Source organism: Grampus griseus, assembly GCF_964374135.1.
Source record: "Grampus griseus genome assembly, chromosome: 6".
Classification (NCBI taxonomy): domain Eukaryota; kingdom Metazoa; phylum Chordata; class Mammalia; order Artiodactyla; family Delphinidae; genus Grampus; species Grampus griseus.
The window spans coordinates 105,687,518-105,705,702 of NC_139000.1; the positions used below are offsets into that span (position 1 = coordinate 105,687,518).

The 18,185-nt window shown below is 42.0% G+C and overlaps 1 protein-coding gene across 3 annotated transcripts in view; it reads left to right on the forward strand.

Annotated features, from left to right (window-relative positions):
• The first annotated feature begins 1,825 nt into the window (after positions 1-1,825).
• The window catches only part of MSRA (methionine sulfoxide reductase A), a 367,438-nt gene continuing 351,078 nt past the window's right edge, over positions 1,826-18,185 (forward strand). For 2 of the 3 annotated variants that reach the window (XM_082657568.1, XM_082657569.1), the window contains exon 1: positions 1,846-2,278. In XM_082657568.1, the coding sequence (XP_082513694.1) occupies positions 2,143-2,278 (136 nt within the window). In that variant the 5' untranslated portion in view covers positions 1,846-2,142. Of the gene's footprint in view, positions 2,279-18,185 lie in introns of all 3 variants that reach the window. The other variant, XM_082657570.1, reaches the window with a different exon arrangement.

Genomic DNA, 18,185 nt, shown 5'->3' on the forward strand with positions numbered 1-18,185 from the left:
GGGTATTTGTTATACCAAAGAGGATGCTTAGACTGCATCCTAAAGAACATACATTGTTAGAATTTGTTGGAAAACCAGAGCATAATCACAAAAATAACACTTCAAAGCAGTGTGTGCCCAATGGGGAATATGGACAAAAAAAGACTCTCTCAGTGTGGAGAAGCTCAGAAGGGTTTAGGAGATTCTGAAGAAATCGAAAACTTAGTGATGAAAATGGCATCATTGAAGGCAGGAATATTAATTCTCTCCTAAACCAACCAACCAGCCAACCAAGCAACCAACCTCAGTGTAACTTTTCTCTCAACTATTCTGGTAAATGAGATAAGAAACCCCTGTTTTATGAAAAAAGGTATTTTTTTCTTTTAAAAATTAAAAAAAATTATAATAATAAAAGTATCACAGCCAGGGGAATACTTGAGAACACTGTAACAATATGTACCATTTCAAACCAGAAGTTTAAAGAAAGTGAAAACCTGTCAACCATTACCATGAACAACAAAACTGCAAACAGTTTTTCAATTTTTTTCTAGTCTTTCTTCAGTGGGTGTGCAAGGGGAGGTGTATGCATTATTATACGTGTACTACATACTACACGTATACATACTGTAGCTTTGTTGAGGTTTCTTAACATTACGTAAGTACTTCTCCTTGACATGAAAAATTCTTCGGTTTTGTGTGTGTGTGTGTGTGTGTGTGTGTGTGTGTGTGTGTGTGTGTGTATGTATGTATGTGCGTGCCACATGGGATCTTAGTTCCTGGACCAGGGATGGAACCGGCGCCTACTGCAGTGGAAGCGCGGGGTCTTAACCACTGGACTGCTGGGGAAGTCCCTAAATTCTTCAGTTCTTAATTTCATACAATCAACTACAAAACATAGAAAAAGAAAACAGACTATTTCCTTTGACAGAAGAATGATCTTACGACCTAGAAGGGACACCTTGTAAAGCTTTCAGGAAAGGCCTGTAGAACCTACTTCGTATAATCTCCTGGCAAAACCAAATAAATCGGAAGTAAAAACCGAGGCACACTACACAGACAGAGCCCGTATTACAAAACAAACACTTTGACCGAGTTTTAATGTTACCTGTCTGGCCATATTCTACAATACAGTAGGTCTAATCCTCCTGTCCTCAGGTTACAGTCCAGACCACATGAACACAAAGAGGTAACTAAACAAGATAGAGAGGTAACTAAATCCACTGGGGAGGTTGGCTCAAAGCCTTCTCATTTCTCTGGGTGCTAATCTGAAGTTCCTTCCTTCATGAGACTATCCGCCCACTTTGGCAGAACATTCGTGTAAAACCAAAATTTCACATATGCAACTCCCAAGTCACCCATCTGCCTCCACCCACCTTATTTTTGGGGTTGAAAATCTGTCACAGGAGCAAATGTTACGTCCCATGATTTGAGAGCCAAGAATGATCCAAGAGAACGCTTAAGTTCACCCGAACTGCGTTAATGGGGTATCAGTGCCTTGTTCCTATTTTTCCCCCTTGTGTTTATCAGTATATTATTTCTATGTGTGTGCATATAAATATGTGTATATAAAACATTATATTTAATTATCTTTCCTATTCTTAACTTTTTGAAAATTGTGCTTAGTTTTCACTTTGGATAATCATCTTTTTGATAATTTATCATCATAATGGCTCCAGTGGAAACAGATATAGTTACTAGTTTGTAAGGTAGGTAGTCGTACTGCTTACTGGGCACACCGAGCAATTGTTAAGGAGGTTGTGAAATGCGAACGAACTTCAAAGTCAAAAGCCGGGCATTATTTTTTTGGCCCCTGCCGCTTCACGTACTTTGTACCGCCATTACTACACTTTGTCTTCCGCCCGGGAACTTTGCACCTAAGGGAAGCAAGGAAAACGCGCAGGTGCCTCCCCGGCCCCGGCCCCACGCCAGGGCGAGAACACGCCCTCGGTCCCGGCCCGCCCGGCACGAGGCTGAGGTAATCACTCGATTCCGGGGCGGGGGCAGCACAGCCCGCCGCGTACGTGCCCCCGCTGACCCGCCCGCCCGCCGGCCGACCAGTGCACCCAGCTCCCGCCGCCCCGCGCCGGCCGCCCACTCCGCAGCGGCGCCTCGGCTCCCGACCGCGCCGGTCCGCGCGGCGGCCCCTAGGCAACACACCCGCCCATGCTCGCCGCCACCAGGACGGCCCACCAGCTCTTCCAGAGCCTCTTCTCCGTCCGGAGAATGGGTAACTCCGCCTCCAACATCGTCAGCCCACAGGCGGCCCTACCGGGCCGGAAGGAGGCGATCGCCGTAGCGGGTAAGGACGCGGGCACGCACAGAGGGCGCGGTCGTCGCCGCTACGCACGCGCATCTTCTGGCCGCCAGAAGGGAGCCGGGGGCCAGCCTCGGGAGGGTCGGCAGCCGGCGTTCTGCGCAGGCGCGGAGGGCGCTGGCAGGGGAGGGGGCCAGGGGTAGCTATTCTTTCTTTGTTTGGGTTCTCACCAGCTAAAACAACGCGAAACGCGTTGACTGGACCTACTACGGTGGTATAATTCATCTACAGTGCAAATACCCCGGCGGCTTCAAACTTCGGGCGGGAAAAGCACTGACCCAATTTTCGCCCTTTCCCACGGTGTGCATCCCCTTTGCTTTTGGCACCGGCCGCTGGGATGCAGGCCAGTTGCAGCGGTGCTGCGGCGTTGTGTTGTCACTGGAAGCAATGGAATGGTACAGAACGATGAATACTGCAGTTTTGAAATTGTTTCTCACTTCACTGTTCTGGTTGTAGGAATTATCCTCAGGCTACCATTATCCTCCAGGACTGCCCGGTTTCCCCCAGTTGGCAGGAGCTGCCCCTGGCCCTGTGCTCCCGGGTTTGCCTATGTGTGTCAGCCATGCAGAAGAGCTGTGCTTCCCAAACTTAAAAATAATTTTCCAATCTCATACCAATACTTCTGGAGAGTATAATAAAATATATATAAAATATAATAAAAGTGAAATGCTAGAAAAATGAAATAAAATGAATAAAAATGAAAAAATATAATAAAAATGAAATGCTAGAAACTGCTCTAAAAGTTTCGAAAGCTTAACTCTAATTTCTGTCTCAGCCCTATAGAAGGTCGCAGATAGCACGTGTCCACCAACCTGAGGACCATACTTTTTGAGAAGAATTACCTTGGTGCATTGCTTCTCAAAGTGTAGTCCCAATGATATCTTTTAAATACGCCCTTCCGGTGATACTAATGCACTTGGTAGTTTGTAAACGGGTGCCTTAGAGGTGTTGGAGGATTTATCGGTGATTAATCTTTTACGTATGGCTCGATGCCAAGATAAATCCTGCATTTACAGTTTTCTAGGGATTTTTCCATCTTTCTTTTCCTTAAAGAATTGTTGAGTATATATAGGAGGAGGTCGTTCTGAGGGTCTGTGTATCATACACAATACTCAGTATGAGGTTGGAGAAGGTAGAGGTCTTTGGATTTGAGGCAGTTTGGGAACTGATGCTGTGTGACCTGTTTCTCATTCACCTACATTAGCAGTTCTATTTCCTATGTCCCATATCACTTCACTCCCAGCTCATTGATAGCCTTAAAAAGCTTATTTTATTTTTGACTCAAATTCAGAGAATGAGTTTCGGAAAAAAAAAATCCAGATTATCTTTAACTCTGTCTCTAAATTACATAACCCCATTATCTAAACTTTATCTTGAAAGAGAATTCTCTTTTAACAAACTAGGATTCATAAATGGATATTTAAAGCAATAATTCTCAATGCTGAACTTTCCCAGCTTGTATGAAACTTCCTCTTTACACACTACAGTGTCTGTGGTATGTCCTCCTAGACATCTAAAAACAAACAAACCAAAAACTCCTGATCAGATTTCCAAACTGGTTCAAGGTTAAAACTGACCACAATTTAGTTCTCCTTTATCTTAACCAAAGTCTTCCCACTCAGTTCTTTAGTATATAAATGACACTTCTGGTAAAAGATTAACATGACAGAAACAAGCCAATGATTTCTTTTTCTATCCATCTAATAACTCTGACTGCAAAACCTCAGGACTTGGTTCTTGTCCAGGCTCTTCTGCCTTTTTATATAGCCATGCATACATTGCTATATCTGGACCAGTGAACTGTTTTTTTTGGTGTGGGGCCAAGCCTATAAGGCACATGTCCTTTTTGTTCAGCTGTTGTAACTTCCACCCCCGCAAATACTTAAATTTTAGATTGTGGCCTTTCCTATCTCTACCCCTGGTACTGCTGCCTTGACAGGTTGCCGAAGATTCTGATTGGCCCAAGAAATGGGCAGTGTTACCTCTTTGGTGGGTTTTCAGTGGCTGTAAGATAGAAGCTTAGGGGCTTAATATTATTGGTTTGAAAGTTAAATTCATCTCTACTCCAACCTCCAATCTGCTTAACAGCTTTTCACCTTTCTGTATTACCTCTGTCTATGTCTGTTGTTATTTGCAACCTACCCTTAGTTAATTTATAAAGGTAACATGGTTTCAGGAAAAATACTAATGATATTTTTATTTTGTTCTAGAACAGGATGCACTAATTTAAAAAATTCATATGGAAAAATAAGCAGGAATAGTTAATGGTAACTGTAAAAGAAGAACAAAGAGGGACAACTAGCCCTTGCACATAGTAAAAGTGAAGCTTAATAATTTAAACAGTGTGGGACTGGTCCATGAATAGATAGGTCGATAGAAAGATCAGAAATTCTTAAATACGTATGAGAATGTAGCATATGGTACAGGTGACATCCCAAATCAGTGGGGAAAAGATGGAATATTCAATAAATGGTTATGGGACAACTGAGTAGCCATATGGAAAACAAACAAACAAACAAAAACCCCCCAAAAAAAAACCCCACCAAAGTTGGATCTGTACTTCACATCTTAAACCAGGATAAGTTCCAAAAGATATATGTTGATAATAGCTCACTCTTATTGAGTGTTTACTATATGCTGGACACTGTAGTAATTGATTTACATTTACTAATACGTTTAATCTTAACAAGAACCTGAGGAGGTGGTAACCTGTTACTATCCCCACTTGTAGGTGTGGAAACTGAGGCCTATAGAGTTTAGGTGACTTATACAAGGTCATATAGCTAATAAGTAGTGGATCTGGGATATGAATATAGGCAGTTTGCCTCTAGGGTTTGTGATCTTAACTACTATATGTACTGTTTTTTCATTTAGTTAAATGTGAAAAATGAAATAATTTAAGGATGAGCAAGGGAGAATTCCTTTAGAAAGGAAAGCCTTTTTAACCATGACTTGAAAATCAGAAGACTTAAAAAACTGATAAATTGGATCACAACAAAATAAAAATCTTCTGTAGGCAAAAATTACCGCAAGCAAATTCAAAAGACAAACTGGGGTAAATATTTGCAACTCATATCGTAGGTGAAGGACTAATCTCCCTAATATATAAGAAGCTTCTAGAAGATAATAAGAAAACACCAACATCCATTAGAAAAATAGACAAAGGTTATGAGCAGTTTACAGAAAAGGAAGTATAATTGGCTCTTAAACATATAAAAAGATGCTCAGCTTCATTCATAATGAGGAGAATGCAAGTACCATTTTTCATTCTTCAGACTGGCAAAAATCCAGAAATTTGATGATACACTTTGTTGGTAAATCCTTGAGGGAGAAGACACTCTTGTACATAGCTGGCAAGAATGTAAATTGGCTCAACTCTTATGGAAGGCAATTTGGCCATATCTGTCAAAAATTTAAATGTGTATACCTTTTGACCCAGGAATTCAATTTCTGGGAATTTATCCTACAGATATACTTGCATTCGTGCCAAATGATGACTGTACCAGGTTATTCACTGCAGCTTTTCTTGCAGTAGTCAAAGACTGGAAACAACCCAAACGCCCATCAATAGGGGCTAGTTAAATTAATTATGGTTCATCCTCACAATGAAATATGCAGCTGTAAAAAAGAACATGGAATATCTATATGAATGGGTATGGAGAGATTGCCAAGATATAGTGTTAGGTGAAAAATGCAAGGTCAGAACAGTGTTATATGTTAACTTTTGTGTGAACAGGGAGGATAATAATAATATTTATGCACAAAGAAACTTTGGAAGGATAGATAAGAAAGTAATGGCCACGGAGAGGGCGATGCAGTGAGCTGATGGTGGAGGGGAGACACAGGTGGGAGACTTGACTCCGTGCTTTTTTTTAACTTTTGGTTCTTATAATGTGACTGCATTATTGAATTAAGTAACTCCACTTTGAAGATAATCTCTTTCTGCTGTTTTTAGTCTAATTGACCACCTTACTATCATCTTTTTTTATCCCTATTTCAAGTTCTTTTTTTTCCTTTTTAAATTTTGCTCTTTTTCATGTCAAGTTCTGTTTTTCTTCCCCAACTTGCTTTTGTAATCAAAATCCACATTTTGGCGTGATTTAAAAATCTAAATTTAGAGGGTGAAATTGGAATAAGTTAATCCAAATCATTTTACATTTCATAAATATTCATTTTTATTGAAGTGTCAATTGTGGTGGCATCATTTATACAAAGAAAAGATCCTTGGGGACAAATTCCTTCCACTATTATGTAGAAGGCATTATGTGTATTTTATTTTGAGTGATGTACATAGACTTTTAAAAGAAAATCATGGAAAACAAATTTCCTTTTAGAAAAATTTTCACCAGTGTGTGATTAACTTCTAAATTGTAGGACACAGAGCTATTATCTCTCCTCTTTGCATCCTGTCTAAAGCTCTTTATTTTACTCTCTGTTTCAGAATCCTCAGTACTTTCCTGAAGTCCCTGGGATAAGGGTATTCCATATCTCCCGCCATCTGACCCTTACCTTCCCAGCCTTTTTTCCTACTGTGCCCCTATAGAACCCCATCTTCTGGCTAGCATGTGTGTCAGTGTTTTGCCTCTGGAAACATTCATGTGATTTTACCCAAGTGGGTTCCACACGCTAATCTTTTCATTTAGTCATTCATTAAATGTTTATTAAATGCCTGCTTGGGTAAAATATTGTGATTTCCATATATCCTTATCCTGCTCTTCCTCAAAACTTACCCTGCTTGAATTCCCTTTCTCCTATAAACCCATGCCTTTCCTCTCCAACCTAAGCAATCCCTTTCTTCTCTACTAGACAAATAATTTTGAACTATTTTATGAATCCTTCTATCAGATCTTGCATTGCTACTGCGGTGCTTTTTTGCTACCCAAGTTATTAAATCTCTGTCTTATTGTAGTAGGGGTGGGGTGGGTGTGCAGCCGTTATCATGAGACCTTTAGCGCATCAGTTAGAGGTCCCACTCCGCCAACATTCAGCCTGACAGTGGTCCTCAAGGCAGACAGTGCAGTGAGAGGCCGATCGTGGCCGTTTCCCCGGAGCCCTCCATGCCCTCCGGTCTTGGGGCTGGCGGGTGAGCTGGGGGCTCAGGGACAGGCTGAGGGCTATGTCCCGCAGAGCCCCAGAGTCCATGCCACAGGTGCCTGCTGGCCAGGCCCAGGCCTTGAGGCAGCAGCGAACATCTTCCTCATCCCCACCTCTGCTACCTAAAGGGGGTGGCTGTCTGCATGGGTGGCAGTCCACGGAGGCCTCAGCGACTGGAGTATACAGACACTGCCATCAAGGTAACAGCTTCAGCCAGCTTCAGCCTCTCTGTTCAAGTTTCAAAAATTGGTCCAGCTGAGATCAGTTGTCTACCCCTAGGAGGTGGCCATAGGTCAGGGTTAAGTTGCAAGGACATTGCACAGCATTACTTCAGGTCCACCTCTGTGGTTGGGCTATTCTCAAAGAAGGGCAGTTGTCATGAGCTGGGAATTCACCTGATGGGTATTTGCTACAAGAGGTATTACATTGATCATACACAAATGATTCTCTCCAGTTTAAATGCAAAGCCTGAGGGCCGGCTGGATCCTGGGCGCCTTGCCCCCCTCAGTGATGACAGCTGGGCCAGGTCTGGGGACCTGGCCCTGAGGGCAACGCCAGCTGAGATCTGACTCTTTAGCCCGGCCTGGGCACTGGCGGGAGGACCCAGACTGGGTGCTGGACAGACGCTCCTGGGCAGGGTAACCGGCCGGCGCAGGGACCCCCCTCCTCTCGGCCAGGGCCTGGACCTCGGAGGGCAAAAGTTGAGCCTTGGGACCTTGCTCTCTCTTGTCAGGACAGAGAATAACAATTTGTTTTGGTGAAGGTTTACAGGAACATCGTGACCTGACGTGACCCAACCTCAGGAGCAAAGGATCTGACACCAAGAAGTTTCACAGCTAACCACGCGCCTCCCTCACCTTTCCTATAAAAAGGCTTTGCTGAAAGCATTCCGGGAGTTCGGGGTTTCTGAAGCATGGGCCGCCTGTCTCCTTGCATGGCCCTGCAGTAAGCCTTTCTCTGCTCCAAACTCTACCGTTTTGATATTGTTTGGCCTCACTGTGCGTCGGGCACACAGACTTGTGTTTGATAACATTATCTCCCCATATGAGTGTGAGCTCCCCAGAAGGATGTCTGTCCAGAGTGGGGAGCCATGTTTCACTCCTTAAAGGGAGGGACTGGACCATGTTTGGTACTTATTTTATCCTGTAGTGTGTAGCACTTCACAAAGGGTACTGCCTGCCTGCATCAGACACTCAGTAATGTTTTGTGGATATTGGGGGAGAATGTGGTTAATGCCTGAAAACAAAGACCAAAAAGGTGGTTTTTTTATGTGACCATCGTGTGACCAATGGTGACCCAGAGAAACTAGCAAAAACATAATATGTTTTATCCATGGGGTACATATTCTGAATTTTTTTTCCACTAGTGGTGGTGGATTTGTGCTGATTTCAGAATTCCCTCTCAATCACTCTTGTGACCAGTGGTAAACTTTTCGACTGGCCAGGATGAATGATGGCAAGCCCCTTGTCTTCAAATCTCTGAGCAGGGACGTGCTAGGGACCTGCAGCAGCGGTGGGGAAAAGGATGTCATGCTCAGCACAGCCCTTGGGGGGCCCCATCCTGCTCCCCTCTGGTTCAGGGGACACAGCGAGCCCCTGTATCAGCTGGGGAGGGAGGAGAGTGACGACAGCTGGGTGAGGAGACTCAGCCTGTGACATGGGTCCCAAGAGAGCCAGCAGCCTCCAGGCCCTCAGCAAGGACCAGAGTGAAGGCCTCTTTGCCGAGCTTGGTCTGGCCCCTTCACAGACCCCAGTGGCCTGGGAGCCATCACCCCTGCTGCCTTGGCAGATGACCAGGCCCCTTCTCATACTACAGCAGCTGGCTGTAGCCCCTGCCATCCTGTGCCAGCCCAGATCTCGAACTCTGGCACTGTACGAAAGACTGAATTCTGCAGAAGATGGTTTCAGGGTGTCAGTGTGAGGAAGAAAAGTTGTGGATCTTCTACATCCTGTTCTTTCATCTTTCTTCCCTCATAAGTCTGCAGTTTGTCTGAGAGCATCAGAATATCTAATGTTTTATGAAATAGTAGCATTAGAGTACAGACTACTTCAGGGCAGGATTTTGTCTTATTCTTTGTGTCTGGAACACAGTAGGTTGACAATAAATATTTGCTGAATGACTGTAGCATATTATGTTGTGATCTCTTTGATGGGCAGGCCCCTCAAAAACATACCTGTGTTGTGATACAGAATAGATAGTCAATAGCTGTTTGAATGGGTTCTAGGTACTTTCTCCATAAGCATCTTAGCTGTAGACATCTTTGCTGCAAGCATTTTTTGCTGCAGAACTAACTGGCAGTTTTGCTGTGAAAGATGAAATAACTGGTTGACAGTTTTTGGTTTGACAGTTTGGTTTTAAGTGGTTGAAATGCGTTAGCATTTCTTCCACTTAGTGACATTATTGATGGCTTTACTGAGCTGACAGATGACAGTGATTTGCCCCAACAGTAGGTTTTTTAGTTTGAAACACACTGCATTGGAGGAGGAAGAGACTAATGACCTCAAAGGTGCAGAGTTGAACCCACGTTTCCCATAGAACTTTGGAACATCTATCAATGGACATGTGCCAACATGCTAAGAACACACAACAGAGTAGAGGCTTTCACAAGGCAACACAGAGCTCAGTTACCAATGCGCATGCTACTGTTTGAAAACTGATACCTCTCTTAATGAAGGAAGAAATTTTAGTGAAAATTTGTCTGATGCTGAACAAGGAAATGAATCAACAAGCAAGAATAAAGTATAGAACGCAATGAATGAAAGACTTGGAAGACGAGTTTTCAGGTACAACCCACAAAGTAAAATCAGTTATTTGGGCAGTATCGCCATGAATCTACACTTCTCATGTTTTATTACGTCCTTTTTAATATCCTTCTTTTATTTTTCATTATTTTATCTTTCAGGGCAAAATTGCCTTACGTCCAATTAGTTAACCCAGTGGAAATGTTTGTGGCAAAAATGCATCAGGGGGCTTCCCTGGTGGCACAGTGGTTGAGAGTCCGCCTGCCAGTGCAGGGGACACGGGTTCGTGCCCCGGTCCGGGAGGATCCCACATGCCGTGGAGCGGCTGGGCCCGTGAGCAATGGCCGCTGAGCCTGCGTGTCCCTCCGGAGCCTCTGCTCCACAGCGGGAGAGGCCACAACAGTGAGAGGCCCGTGTACCGCAAAAAAAAAAAAAAAAATGCATCAGGCAACATTGTCTCTGGCAAGAATGCTTACGAAAGCACTGGACACGGGTTGAGTAATGGAGAGGAGAATAGCACATTGAAGAAGACAGGAAGGGTGGGCACCTGGGGACTTGGGATTGCCACTGTTTGCTGGTTTCTGTGTTAATAGTCTTTCCTATTATACCGGAAAAATGTGTTACCTAGATAGCATTTCGACAGCCAAATGGAAATGTATGTGATAAGGAGTGGGCCATATTTGAAGAATGGAGCATCAGTCCACCCTTGGTACGTGATGGCAGCCTCCTTAGCTGTCACTTCTTCCTTCCTGGAGTTCAGAGCATCAGCCCAGGCTCGGCTGCACAGAGCTGAGTTTTCTCCATGCTGCCCAGACCTTTGGTTACGTCAGATTTCTAGTAGGCCGTGGGTTTGTCATCATGGGGTAGTTCAGTCATTTTAACTTGTGTCTATCTCCTCACCAACTTTTAAGCTAAGAGATGGTGAGAGGTTGGGAGAGTCTGACATCTGCCTTGTCTTTGAATAAGTGGAATTGGCATTTGCTGGCATCACCCCTGTCGTTGCCTGCATTTTACTGCTTTACTCTTTGTACTGTCTTCTCCTGGCTGGCTGGCTAGCTTCTTCCCAACCACTCTCATCTGTGCATGGCTTCTGAAAGCTAGAGCTCATCTTGCAAAAGTTCCGCTTCCCATTTCCAAATTCTTAGAGGATACGTATGTCCGGCCATAACCCCAAACTCAGTTCTAAGACCAAACTTACCATTTTCCCTTCAAAACACTGGATACATATTTTAATTTCCCCATTTCTGTCGTGGCACTACTCTCCCCCAAACCTTAGCCACATTCATCTTTGATCCTTGCCTCTGTATTTAAACTGGTCCTCTTCCAGTGAGTCTTAATTGTTCCTTGCCTTCTGTATTAGTCAGGGTTTTCCAGAGAAACAGAACAATATATATATAGTATGAGGGACTGGAGCACATGATTATGGAGGCTGAAAAGTCCAAGATCTGCTGTCTGCAAGCTGGAGGCCCAAGAGAACTGGTGATGTAATGCAGTCCGACCCTGAAAGCTGAGAACCAGGGGAGCCAATGGTGTAAGTTCCAGTCTGAGTCTTAAAGCCTGAGAACAAGGAACATCTGATGGCAGGAGAAGATGGATATTCCGGCTCAGACAGAGTGACTTCCCCCTTCTTCCATCTTTTACTTCTAATCCGATTGGATTGAATGAGCACCCCCCTCCCCCATATTGGTGGGATCATCTTCTTTACTCAATGTACCAACTCAAATGCTAATCTCTTCTGGAAGCACCTTCACAATACACATGGAAATAATGTTTTACCAGCTATCTGGGCATCCTTTAGCCCAGTAAGCTTGGCACAGAAAACTAACCATCACACTTGCCTTGTTCACTGCTTTCAGCCTTCCCAGTCTGTCATGAGCACCACTACCAGGCATCTGTTTAAACCTCAGATTTCTGTCACTGCTAAGAAAACAGCGGTAACTGAGAGATCTGGGTGATGACTTTCTTCATCCTGGGGTTAGAAACATTCTTTGACTTGCCGCTAATCTCAGTGTTCCTGATCTCTGCTTCCACTGCTGAGGCTGACGTCTACTCTTAGTACCTTCCTCTGGGAAGTTTGCTTTTTTCCTCACAGCCCATCTCAATCTTCCTGGGCCTTTCAAGGCTAATCTCAGTTCTTCCCCTTCCATGCTGCCTTTTGGGGACTGTTTCAGCATAGATTGTTCTCAGAACTGGAGGTGGAGCTAGGGCTTTGAGGTCCTGTTTTACACTTTCATTCCAATGTGTCTTCTTAAGGGATGTAAAGGTTGAGTTCCTTTAATGCATTTGGAGCTCAGAGATTGCCATTGTTCTCCCTTGCGTTTCCTGAACTTCTAACTTGGTCACGGTGCCCTGTGGGCATGACCAGAGCTCTTGGATTACAATGGTCAGGCTGCTTGGTCTTCTGGTAACTTCCTCTCTGGATGTCCTATCAAAACGTTCTTCCCATTTGGTGAGACACTTGACTACTTTGATCATGATGCTGTTAAAATAAGCTGAGGCATATTAAAACTTTTAAGAGTCCATCTGAGCAAAAACTGATTGGAATTGGGCAGTATCCCATCTAGCTGATAGAAAGGGGCTCTGAGGAGCTGTACAAAATGAAAGATTTTTATAGCCAGAAGGAAGCGGGAACAAGGAAGTTGTACTAGGCAGGGTGGTCGTGGCAAGGTTACTTTCCTCTACGGGATGGCAGGAGATTCCTGATTGGTTCTTAAACCGTTTCTCTCTTATTTCTGGGAGACCCAAAACTGTAGCCAAGGTAAATCTTGGTTTGGTGACGTGGGGCTTAGCATAAGTGACTTTATTTGGGGCCTATTTTTTGTTTTTAAACAATGCCAAATGCTTGATTTTACCTTGACCAGAGATTGCCATAGCCTCTGAACCAGCTGGGATCTCTTCTGTAAGCTGGATCGCTTCTAAAATGTTGAATAAGGTTATTGCCCTTCACAGAGAAAGACATGGTTCCTTACTTTCTGTAGGACTTCTGTACCATTTCATGTGAGCATATCTACAGAGTTTCAGAGCAGGGTATATTTCTGATCCACTAGCTTGTTGAATAAGTGTGTTAAATTTACGTTATAATACAGCAAAAACTGATAATAGTGAAACTGGAAGAAATGTAGAGTTACAATATGTTTTGATGACTATATTATCATTACATTTTTAAAAAATGAGGAATGAAATTCAGAAACATTGAATGTCTTCCCAGAGCATGTATATAAAATGAATTCTTTTGAAAATATTACCATGGTAAGGTAATAACATTAGTGTTGAATTTTCCTCTGGAACTTTTTCATATTTTAGCTTTAATTTTTTTTTTAATTTGTAGTTTACTCTTAGGTAATTTATAGTTTGCTTAGGTCAAACACAATGTGAAAAATTAAAAAGCATTGTTCACACGAGGCCAAAAATTATTCTTTGGCCAACTGAAGAAAATTTGATATTTTAACAGACGTACTGTACTTAGCAGATAGAAAGAAAACCACGTTAGGGTTTGCCGAATGAATCAGCCAGCTTTCAGAGTCCCGGAGAAAGCACTGCATGGCTGCAAACCTCCATTTCCTCATCCCTTCTTAAGAACCAATTCATGAAGAGGTACGTCATCTAGCAGGAAGCCCAATGTAACAACTCCTGCTTGGTCCCTGGGGTTCCTGGCCCACCACTTAGCATTCCTCGCACACCGAGCTGTGTGCACTGGCACGAAGCAGCCACACGGAGCTGCCCGCTCCCCCAACCGAGGCTGCAGCCGGCCTGATAACAGCCCTGCTCACCAGCTCACCAGGGTCTCTCCCTGACAACCGGAGGCAGGTTGCTGGGAAACCACATCCCTCCAAGAGGAGACCCTGCATCCAACTGCCTCTGCATGTAAAAGAGGTTGGAGGAGCCCCTTGCAGATAACTTTATTTTCAGAAATTAAAAAAAAATTTTTTTTTCTTTTTCAGGATGATGCTCATCCTAAGAAGTGCTGTGGATTTATTTTGATAAATGGAATAAAAGGGAATAATTATTTTCTGGTGAAAATTAGGTGTTGGATGAGTAAGATTATATAGCTGTTTGCTGCAGTAGTTTGGGGGAAACATATAGGAATAAGCTATATAAATTTAAATACGAATTTCCAGGGGCAAGATATGAACCAGGGGATTTATATGAATATGATGGAACTTAAGCTTTAACTATTTTGATTCATTGAAAGCCCGATGATTATTTTTTTCAGAATAAGGAGATTGATTAAAGAGCTGAAACCTAGGTTTCTTTTTCTGTGTATGTTTGCTTTGGAACTTGTAGGATGGTTGATAAACTAAATTGATATAATTAATAAAATGAAGATTCTCTACTGTTTACTCTCTTAGAAAGGAACCAAGGGGTCTTTGCTCTCAGCCTCTGGTTTCTCTTCCCAGGAAGTCTGTAATAGGCTATTCTCGCTGGTCCTACCCCCAGTCTTGAGATGGCTTCTCTTTGCTTCAGGGCCTTTATTACTTACACCTTAATTTTTTTTTTTTTTTGCGGTACGCGGGCCTGTCACTGCCGTGGCCTCTCCCGCCGCAGAGCACAGGCTCCGGACGTGCAGGCCCAGTGGCCACGGCTCACGGGCCCGGCCGCTCCACGGCACGTGGGATCCTCCCGGACTGGGGCATGAACCCGCGCCCCCTGCATCGGCAGGCGGACTCCCAACCACTGTGCTACCAGGGAAGCCCAAACCTTAAATTTTTATTCATATTTTTGCTCAAAGTTTGATCTGTAAGTTTTTAATCATTTTTATCCTCTTCTCCCAACTTCCCTAGTAACCACTGTCCAAAACCAAGAGAGCATTCTTCAGTGCCTTTCTCCATATCCATAAAATGATATGTAAACATTCACATTATTTATTGTTGGTATTTTATAAAAATGAATCAGCTTATATTCTCTGTATCTCACTTTTCTCACTTAATAGTACATTATGGAAATATCTCCAAGTCAGCTGGTATATCTTAACATGTTCTTTTTAACAATATTAATAGGCTTAATTTTTTGGAGCAGTTTAAGGTTTACAGAGAAATTGAGTGAAAAGTACAGAGAGTTCCCATATACATACGCCCCTCCTCCCCAAGTTTCCCCTGTTGTTAACATTTTGCTTTAGATGGTACATCTAAATGTACCGATGAGCCGATATCAATACATAATTATTAACTAGTCCATACTTTACATTAGGGTTCATTCTATGTGTTTTGACAAAATGACAGGTATCCGCTGTTACAGTATCATACAGAGTAGTTTCACTCACCTGAAGATCCGTGTGTTCCACCTAGTCTTCCCTCCTCCCTGATGAACCCCTGGCAACCACTGATCTTTTTACTGTTTCCATAATTTTGCCTTTTCAAAAATATCATATAGTTGGAATCATATAGTATGCAGCCATTTCAGGTTGGCTTCCTTCACTTAGCAGTAAGCATTTAGGGTTCCTCCATATCTTGATAGCTCATTTCTTTTCAGTGCTGAATAATACTCCATTGTATGGATTTATCACATTTTGTTTATCCATTCACCAGTTGAAGAGCATCTTGGTTGCTTCCAAGTTTTGGCAGTTATGAGGAAAGTTACTGTAAACATTCTTATATAGGTTTTCGTGTGAACATAAGTTTTTAACTCCTTTGGGTGAATACCACGGACCACAATTGCTGGATCATATGGTAAGAGTATGTTTAGTTTTGTAAGAAACTGCCAGACTGTGTTCCAGAGTGGACCATTTCCCATTCTCGTCAGCAGTGAATAAGATTCCTGTTGATTCACATCCTTGTCAGTATTTGGTTTAGTCAGTGTTTTAAATTTTAGCCATTCTAAAGGTATGAAGTGGTATTTCATTGTTGTTTTAATTTGCAATTCCTTAATGACATATGATGGACATCTTTGCACATGCTTATTTATCATCTGTATATCTTCTTTGGTGAAGTATCTGTTTATGTCTTTTGCCTACTTTTTAATTGGATTTTTAATTTTCTTATTGTTGAGTTTTAAGAGTTCTTTTTATATTTTGGATAGCAGTCCTTTATCAGATATGTATTTTGCAAATATTTTCTTCCAGACTGTGGCCTGTCTTCTTATACTCTTGACAGTGTCTTTTGCAGAGCAGACATTTTAAATTTTAATGAAGCCCAGCTTATCAATTTTTTCTTTCATGGATCACATTTTTGGTGTAGTATCTAAAAATTCATTTCCGAATCTAAGGTCACTGGTATTTTCTCATGTTACTTTCTAGAAGCTTTATAGATTTGCATTTTAAATTTTGAGTTAATTTTTGTGAAAGATGTAAGGTCTGGGTCTAGATGATTATTATTATTATTTTTTTGCATGTGAACGTCCAGTTGTTCAAGCACCATTTTCAAAAGGCTGTCTTTGTTCCATTGCATTGGCTTTCCTCCCTTGTCAAAGGTCAGTTGACTATATTTGTGATTGTTTCTGGGCTCTTTATTCTGTTCTGTTGATCCATTTGTCTGTTCTTTCACCATTACCATACTGTCTTGATTATGGTAGTTTTATGGTAAGTCTTGAACTTGGGTAGGATCAGTCCTCTGTCATTGTTCTTCTTCAATATTGTGTTGGCAGCTCTGGCTCTTTTGCCTCCATATGAACTTTAGAATCATTTTGTCCATATCCACGAGACAACTTGCTGGGACTTCGATTGGGATAGTGTTGAATCTATAGATCAAGCTGGGAAGACCTGACATCTTGGCAATATTGAGTCTTCCTATCCAGGTGCATGGAATATCTCTACATTTATTTAGATATTCTTTGATTTCTTTCATCAGAATTTTGTGGTTTTCCCATATAGATCTTATACATATTTTGTTAGATTTAAACCTCAGTATTTAATTTCCTTTAGTGCTAATGTTAATGGTATTATGTTTTTAAATTTCAAATTCCAGTTGTTCACTGTTGGCATATAAGACAACATTTAACTATAGTATATTAACCTTATATCCTGTAACCTTACTATAATTGCCTATTAATTCTAGGAGTTTTTTTTTTTCAATTCATTGAGATTTTCTACATAGACAACCATGTCATCTGCAAACAAAGACATCTTTATTTCTTTTTTCCCAATCTGTATACCTTTTATTTCCTTTTCTTATTGGCATTAGCTAGTACTTCCAGTATGATGTTGGATAGGAGTGGTGAGAGGGGACATCCTTGCCTTATTCCTGATCTTAGTGGTAAAGCATCTAGTTTCTCACCATTAATTATCATGTTAATGTAGGTTTTTTGTACATGTTCTTTATCAGGTTGGGGAAGTTCCCCACTATGCTTAGTTTGCTGAAATTTAATATGTTGTTTTTAATGGTTGCATAATAGCTCATGGTATGTATGTACCACAGCTTACTAAAATAAACAAAGCTAATCTTTTTATCAGTTATTAAGGGTTTGGCTCCAGTAGCACTGTAGATATGTTTATTAATCATGATATGTGATACACGTACTGTAAGCACTTACGAATACCTTCCCTGTAAATCTAGCCAAAGGAGATAAAGTTGGTGCCAGGTTATGCAGTGCCTCAAAGCCAATGTAAGTAAGGAGTTTGGATCAGAATGGAAAATGGGAAAAATGTAGGTTCTGTGGTGATGCATACTCTGGGGGGACATCAGAGGTTCAGACACACAGATGCTTACTGTCTGTCTATGAAGTATAAGCATCCTATGGGTCTTGGATGCTTGCTAATACAATTTGGATTGGTTTCTAGATACAGCTGGGCAGCCAGGTTGTGGAATTGTTTATTCTGAGAACTTAAAGGTCAGTTTGCATCTAGAGTTATGACCTGGTTACATTTAATGAACTGGACTAGAAAGTTTTATACCTTTACTGTAAACCAGAGCTTGGCAGAATATGGTCTGTGGGTCAAATTTGGCCTATAGTCTGTTTTCTTAAAAATTAACCTTTTTATTTTGAGATAATTATAGATTCACGTACCGTTGTAAAAAATAATACAGAGAGATTCTGTGTACCTTTTACCCAGTTTCCCCAGTGGTAACATCTTGGAAATCTGTTGTGCACAATTAAGGTATTGACAGTGATAGAGTCAATATACA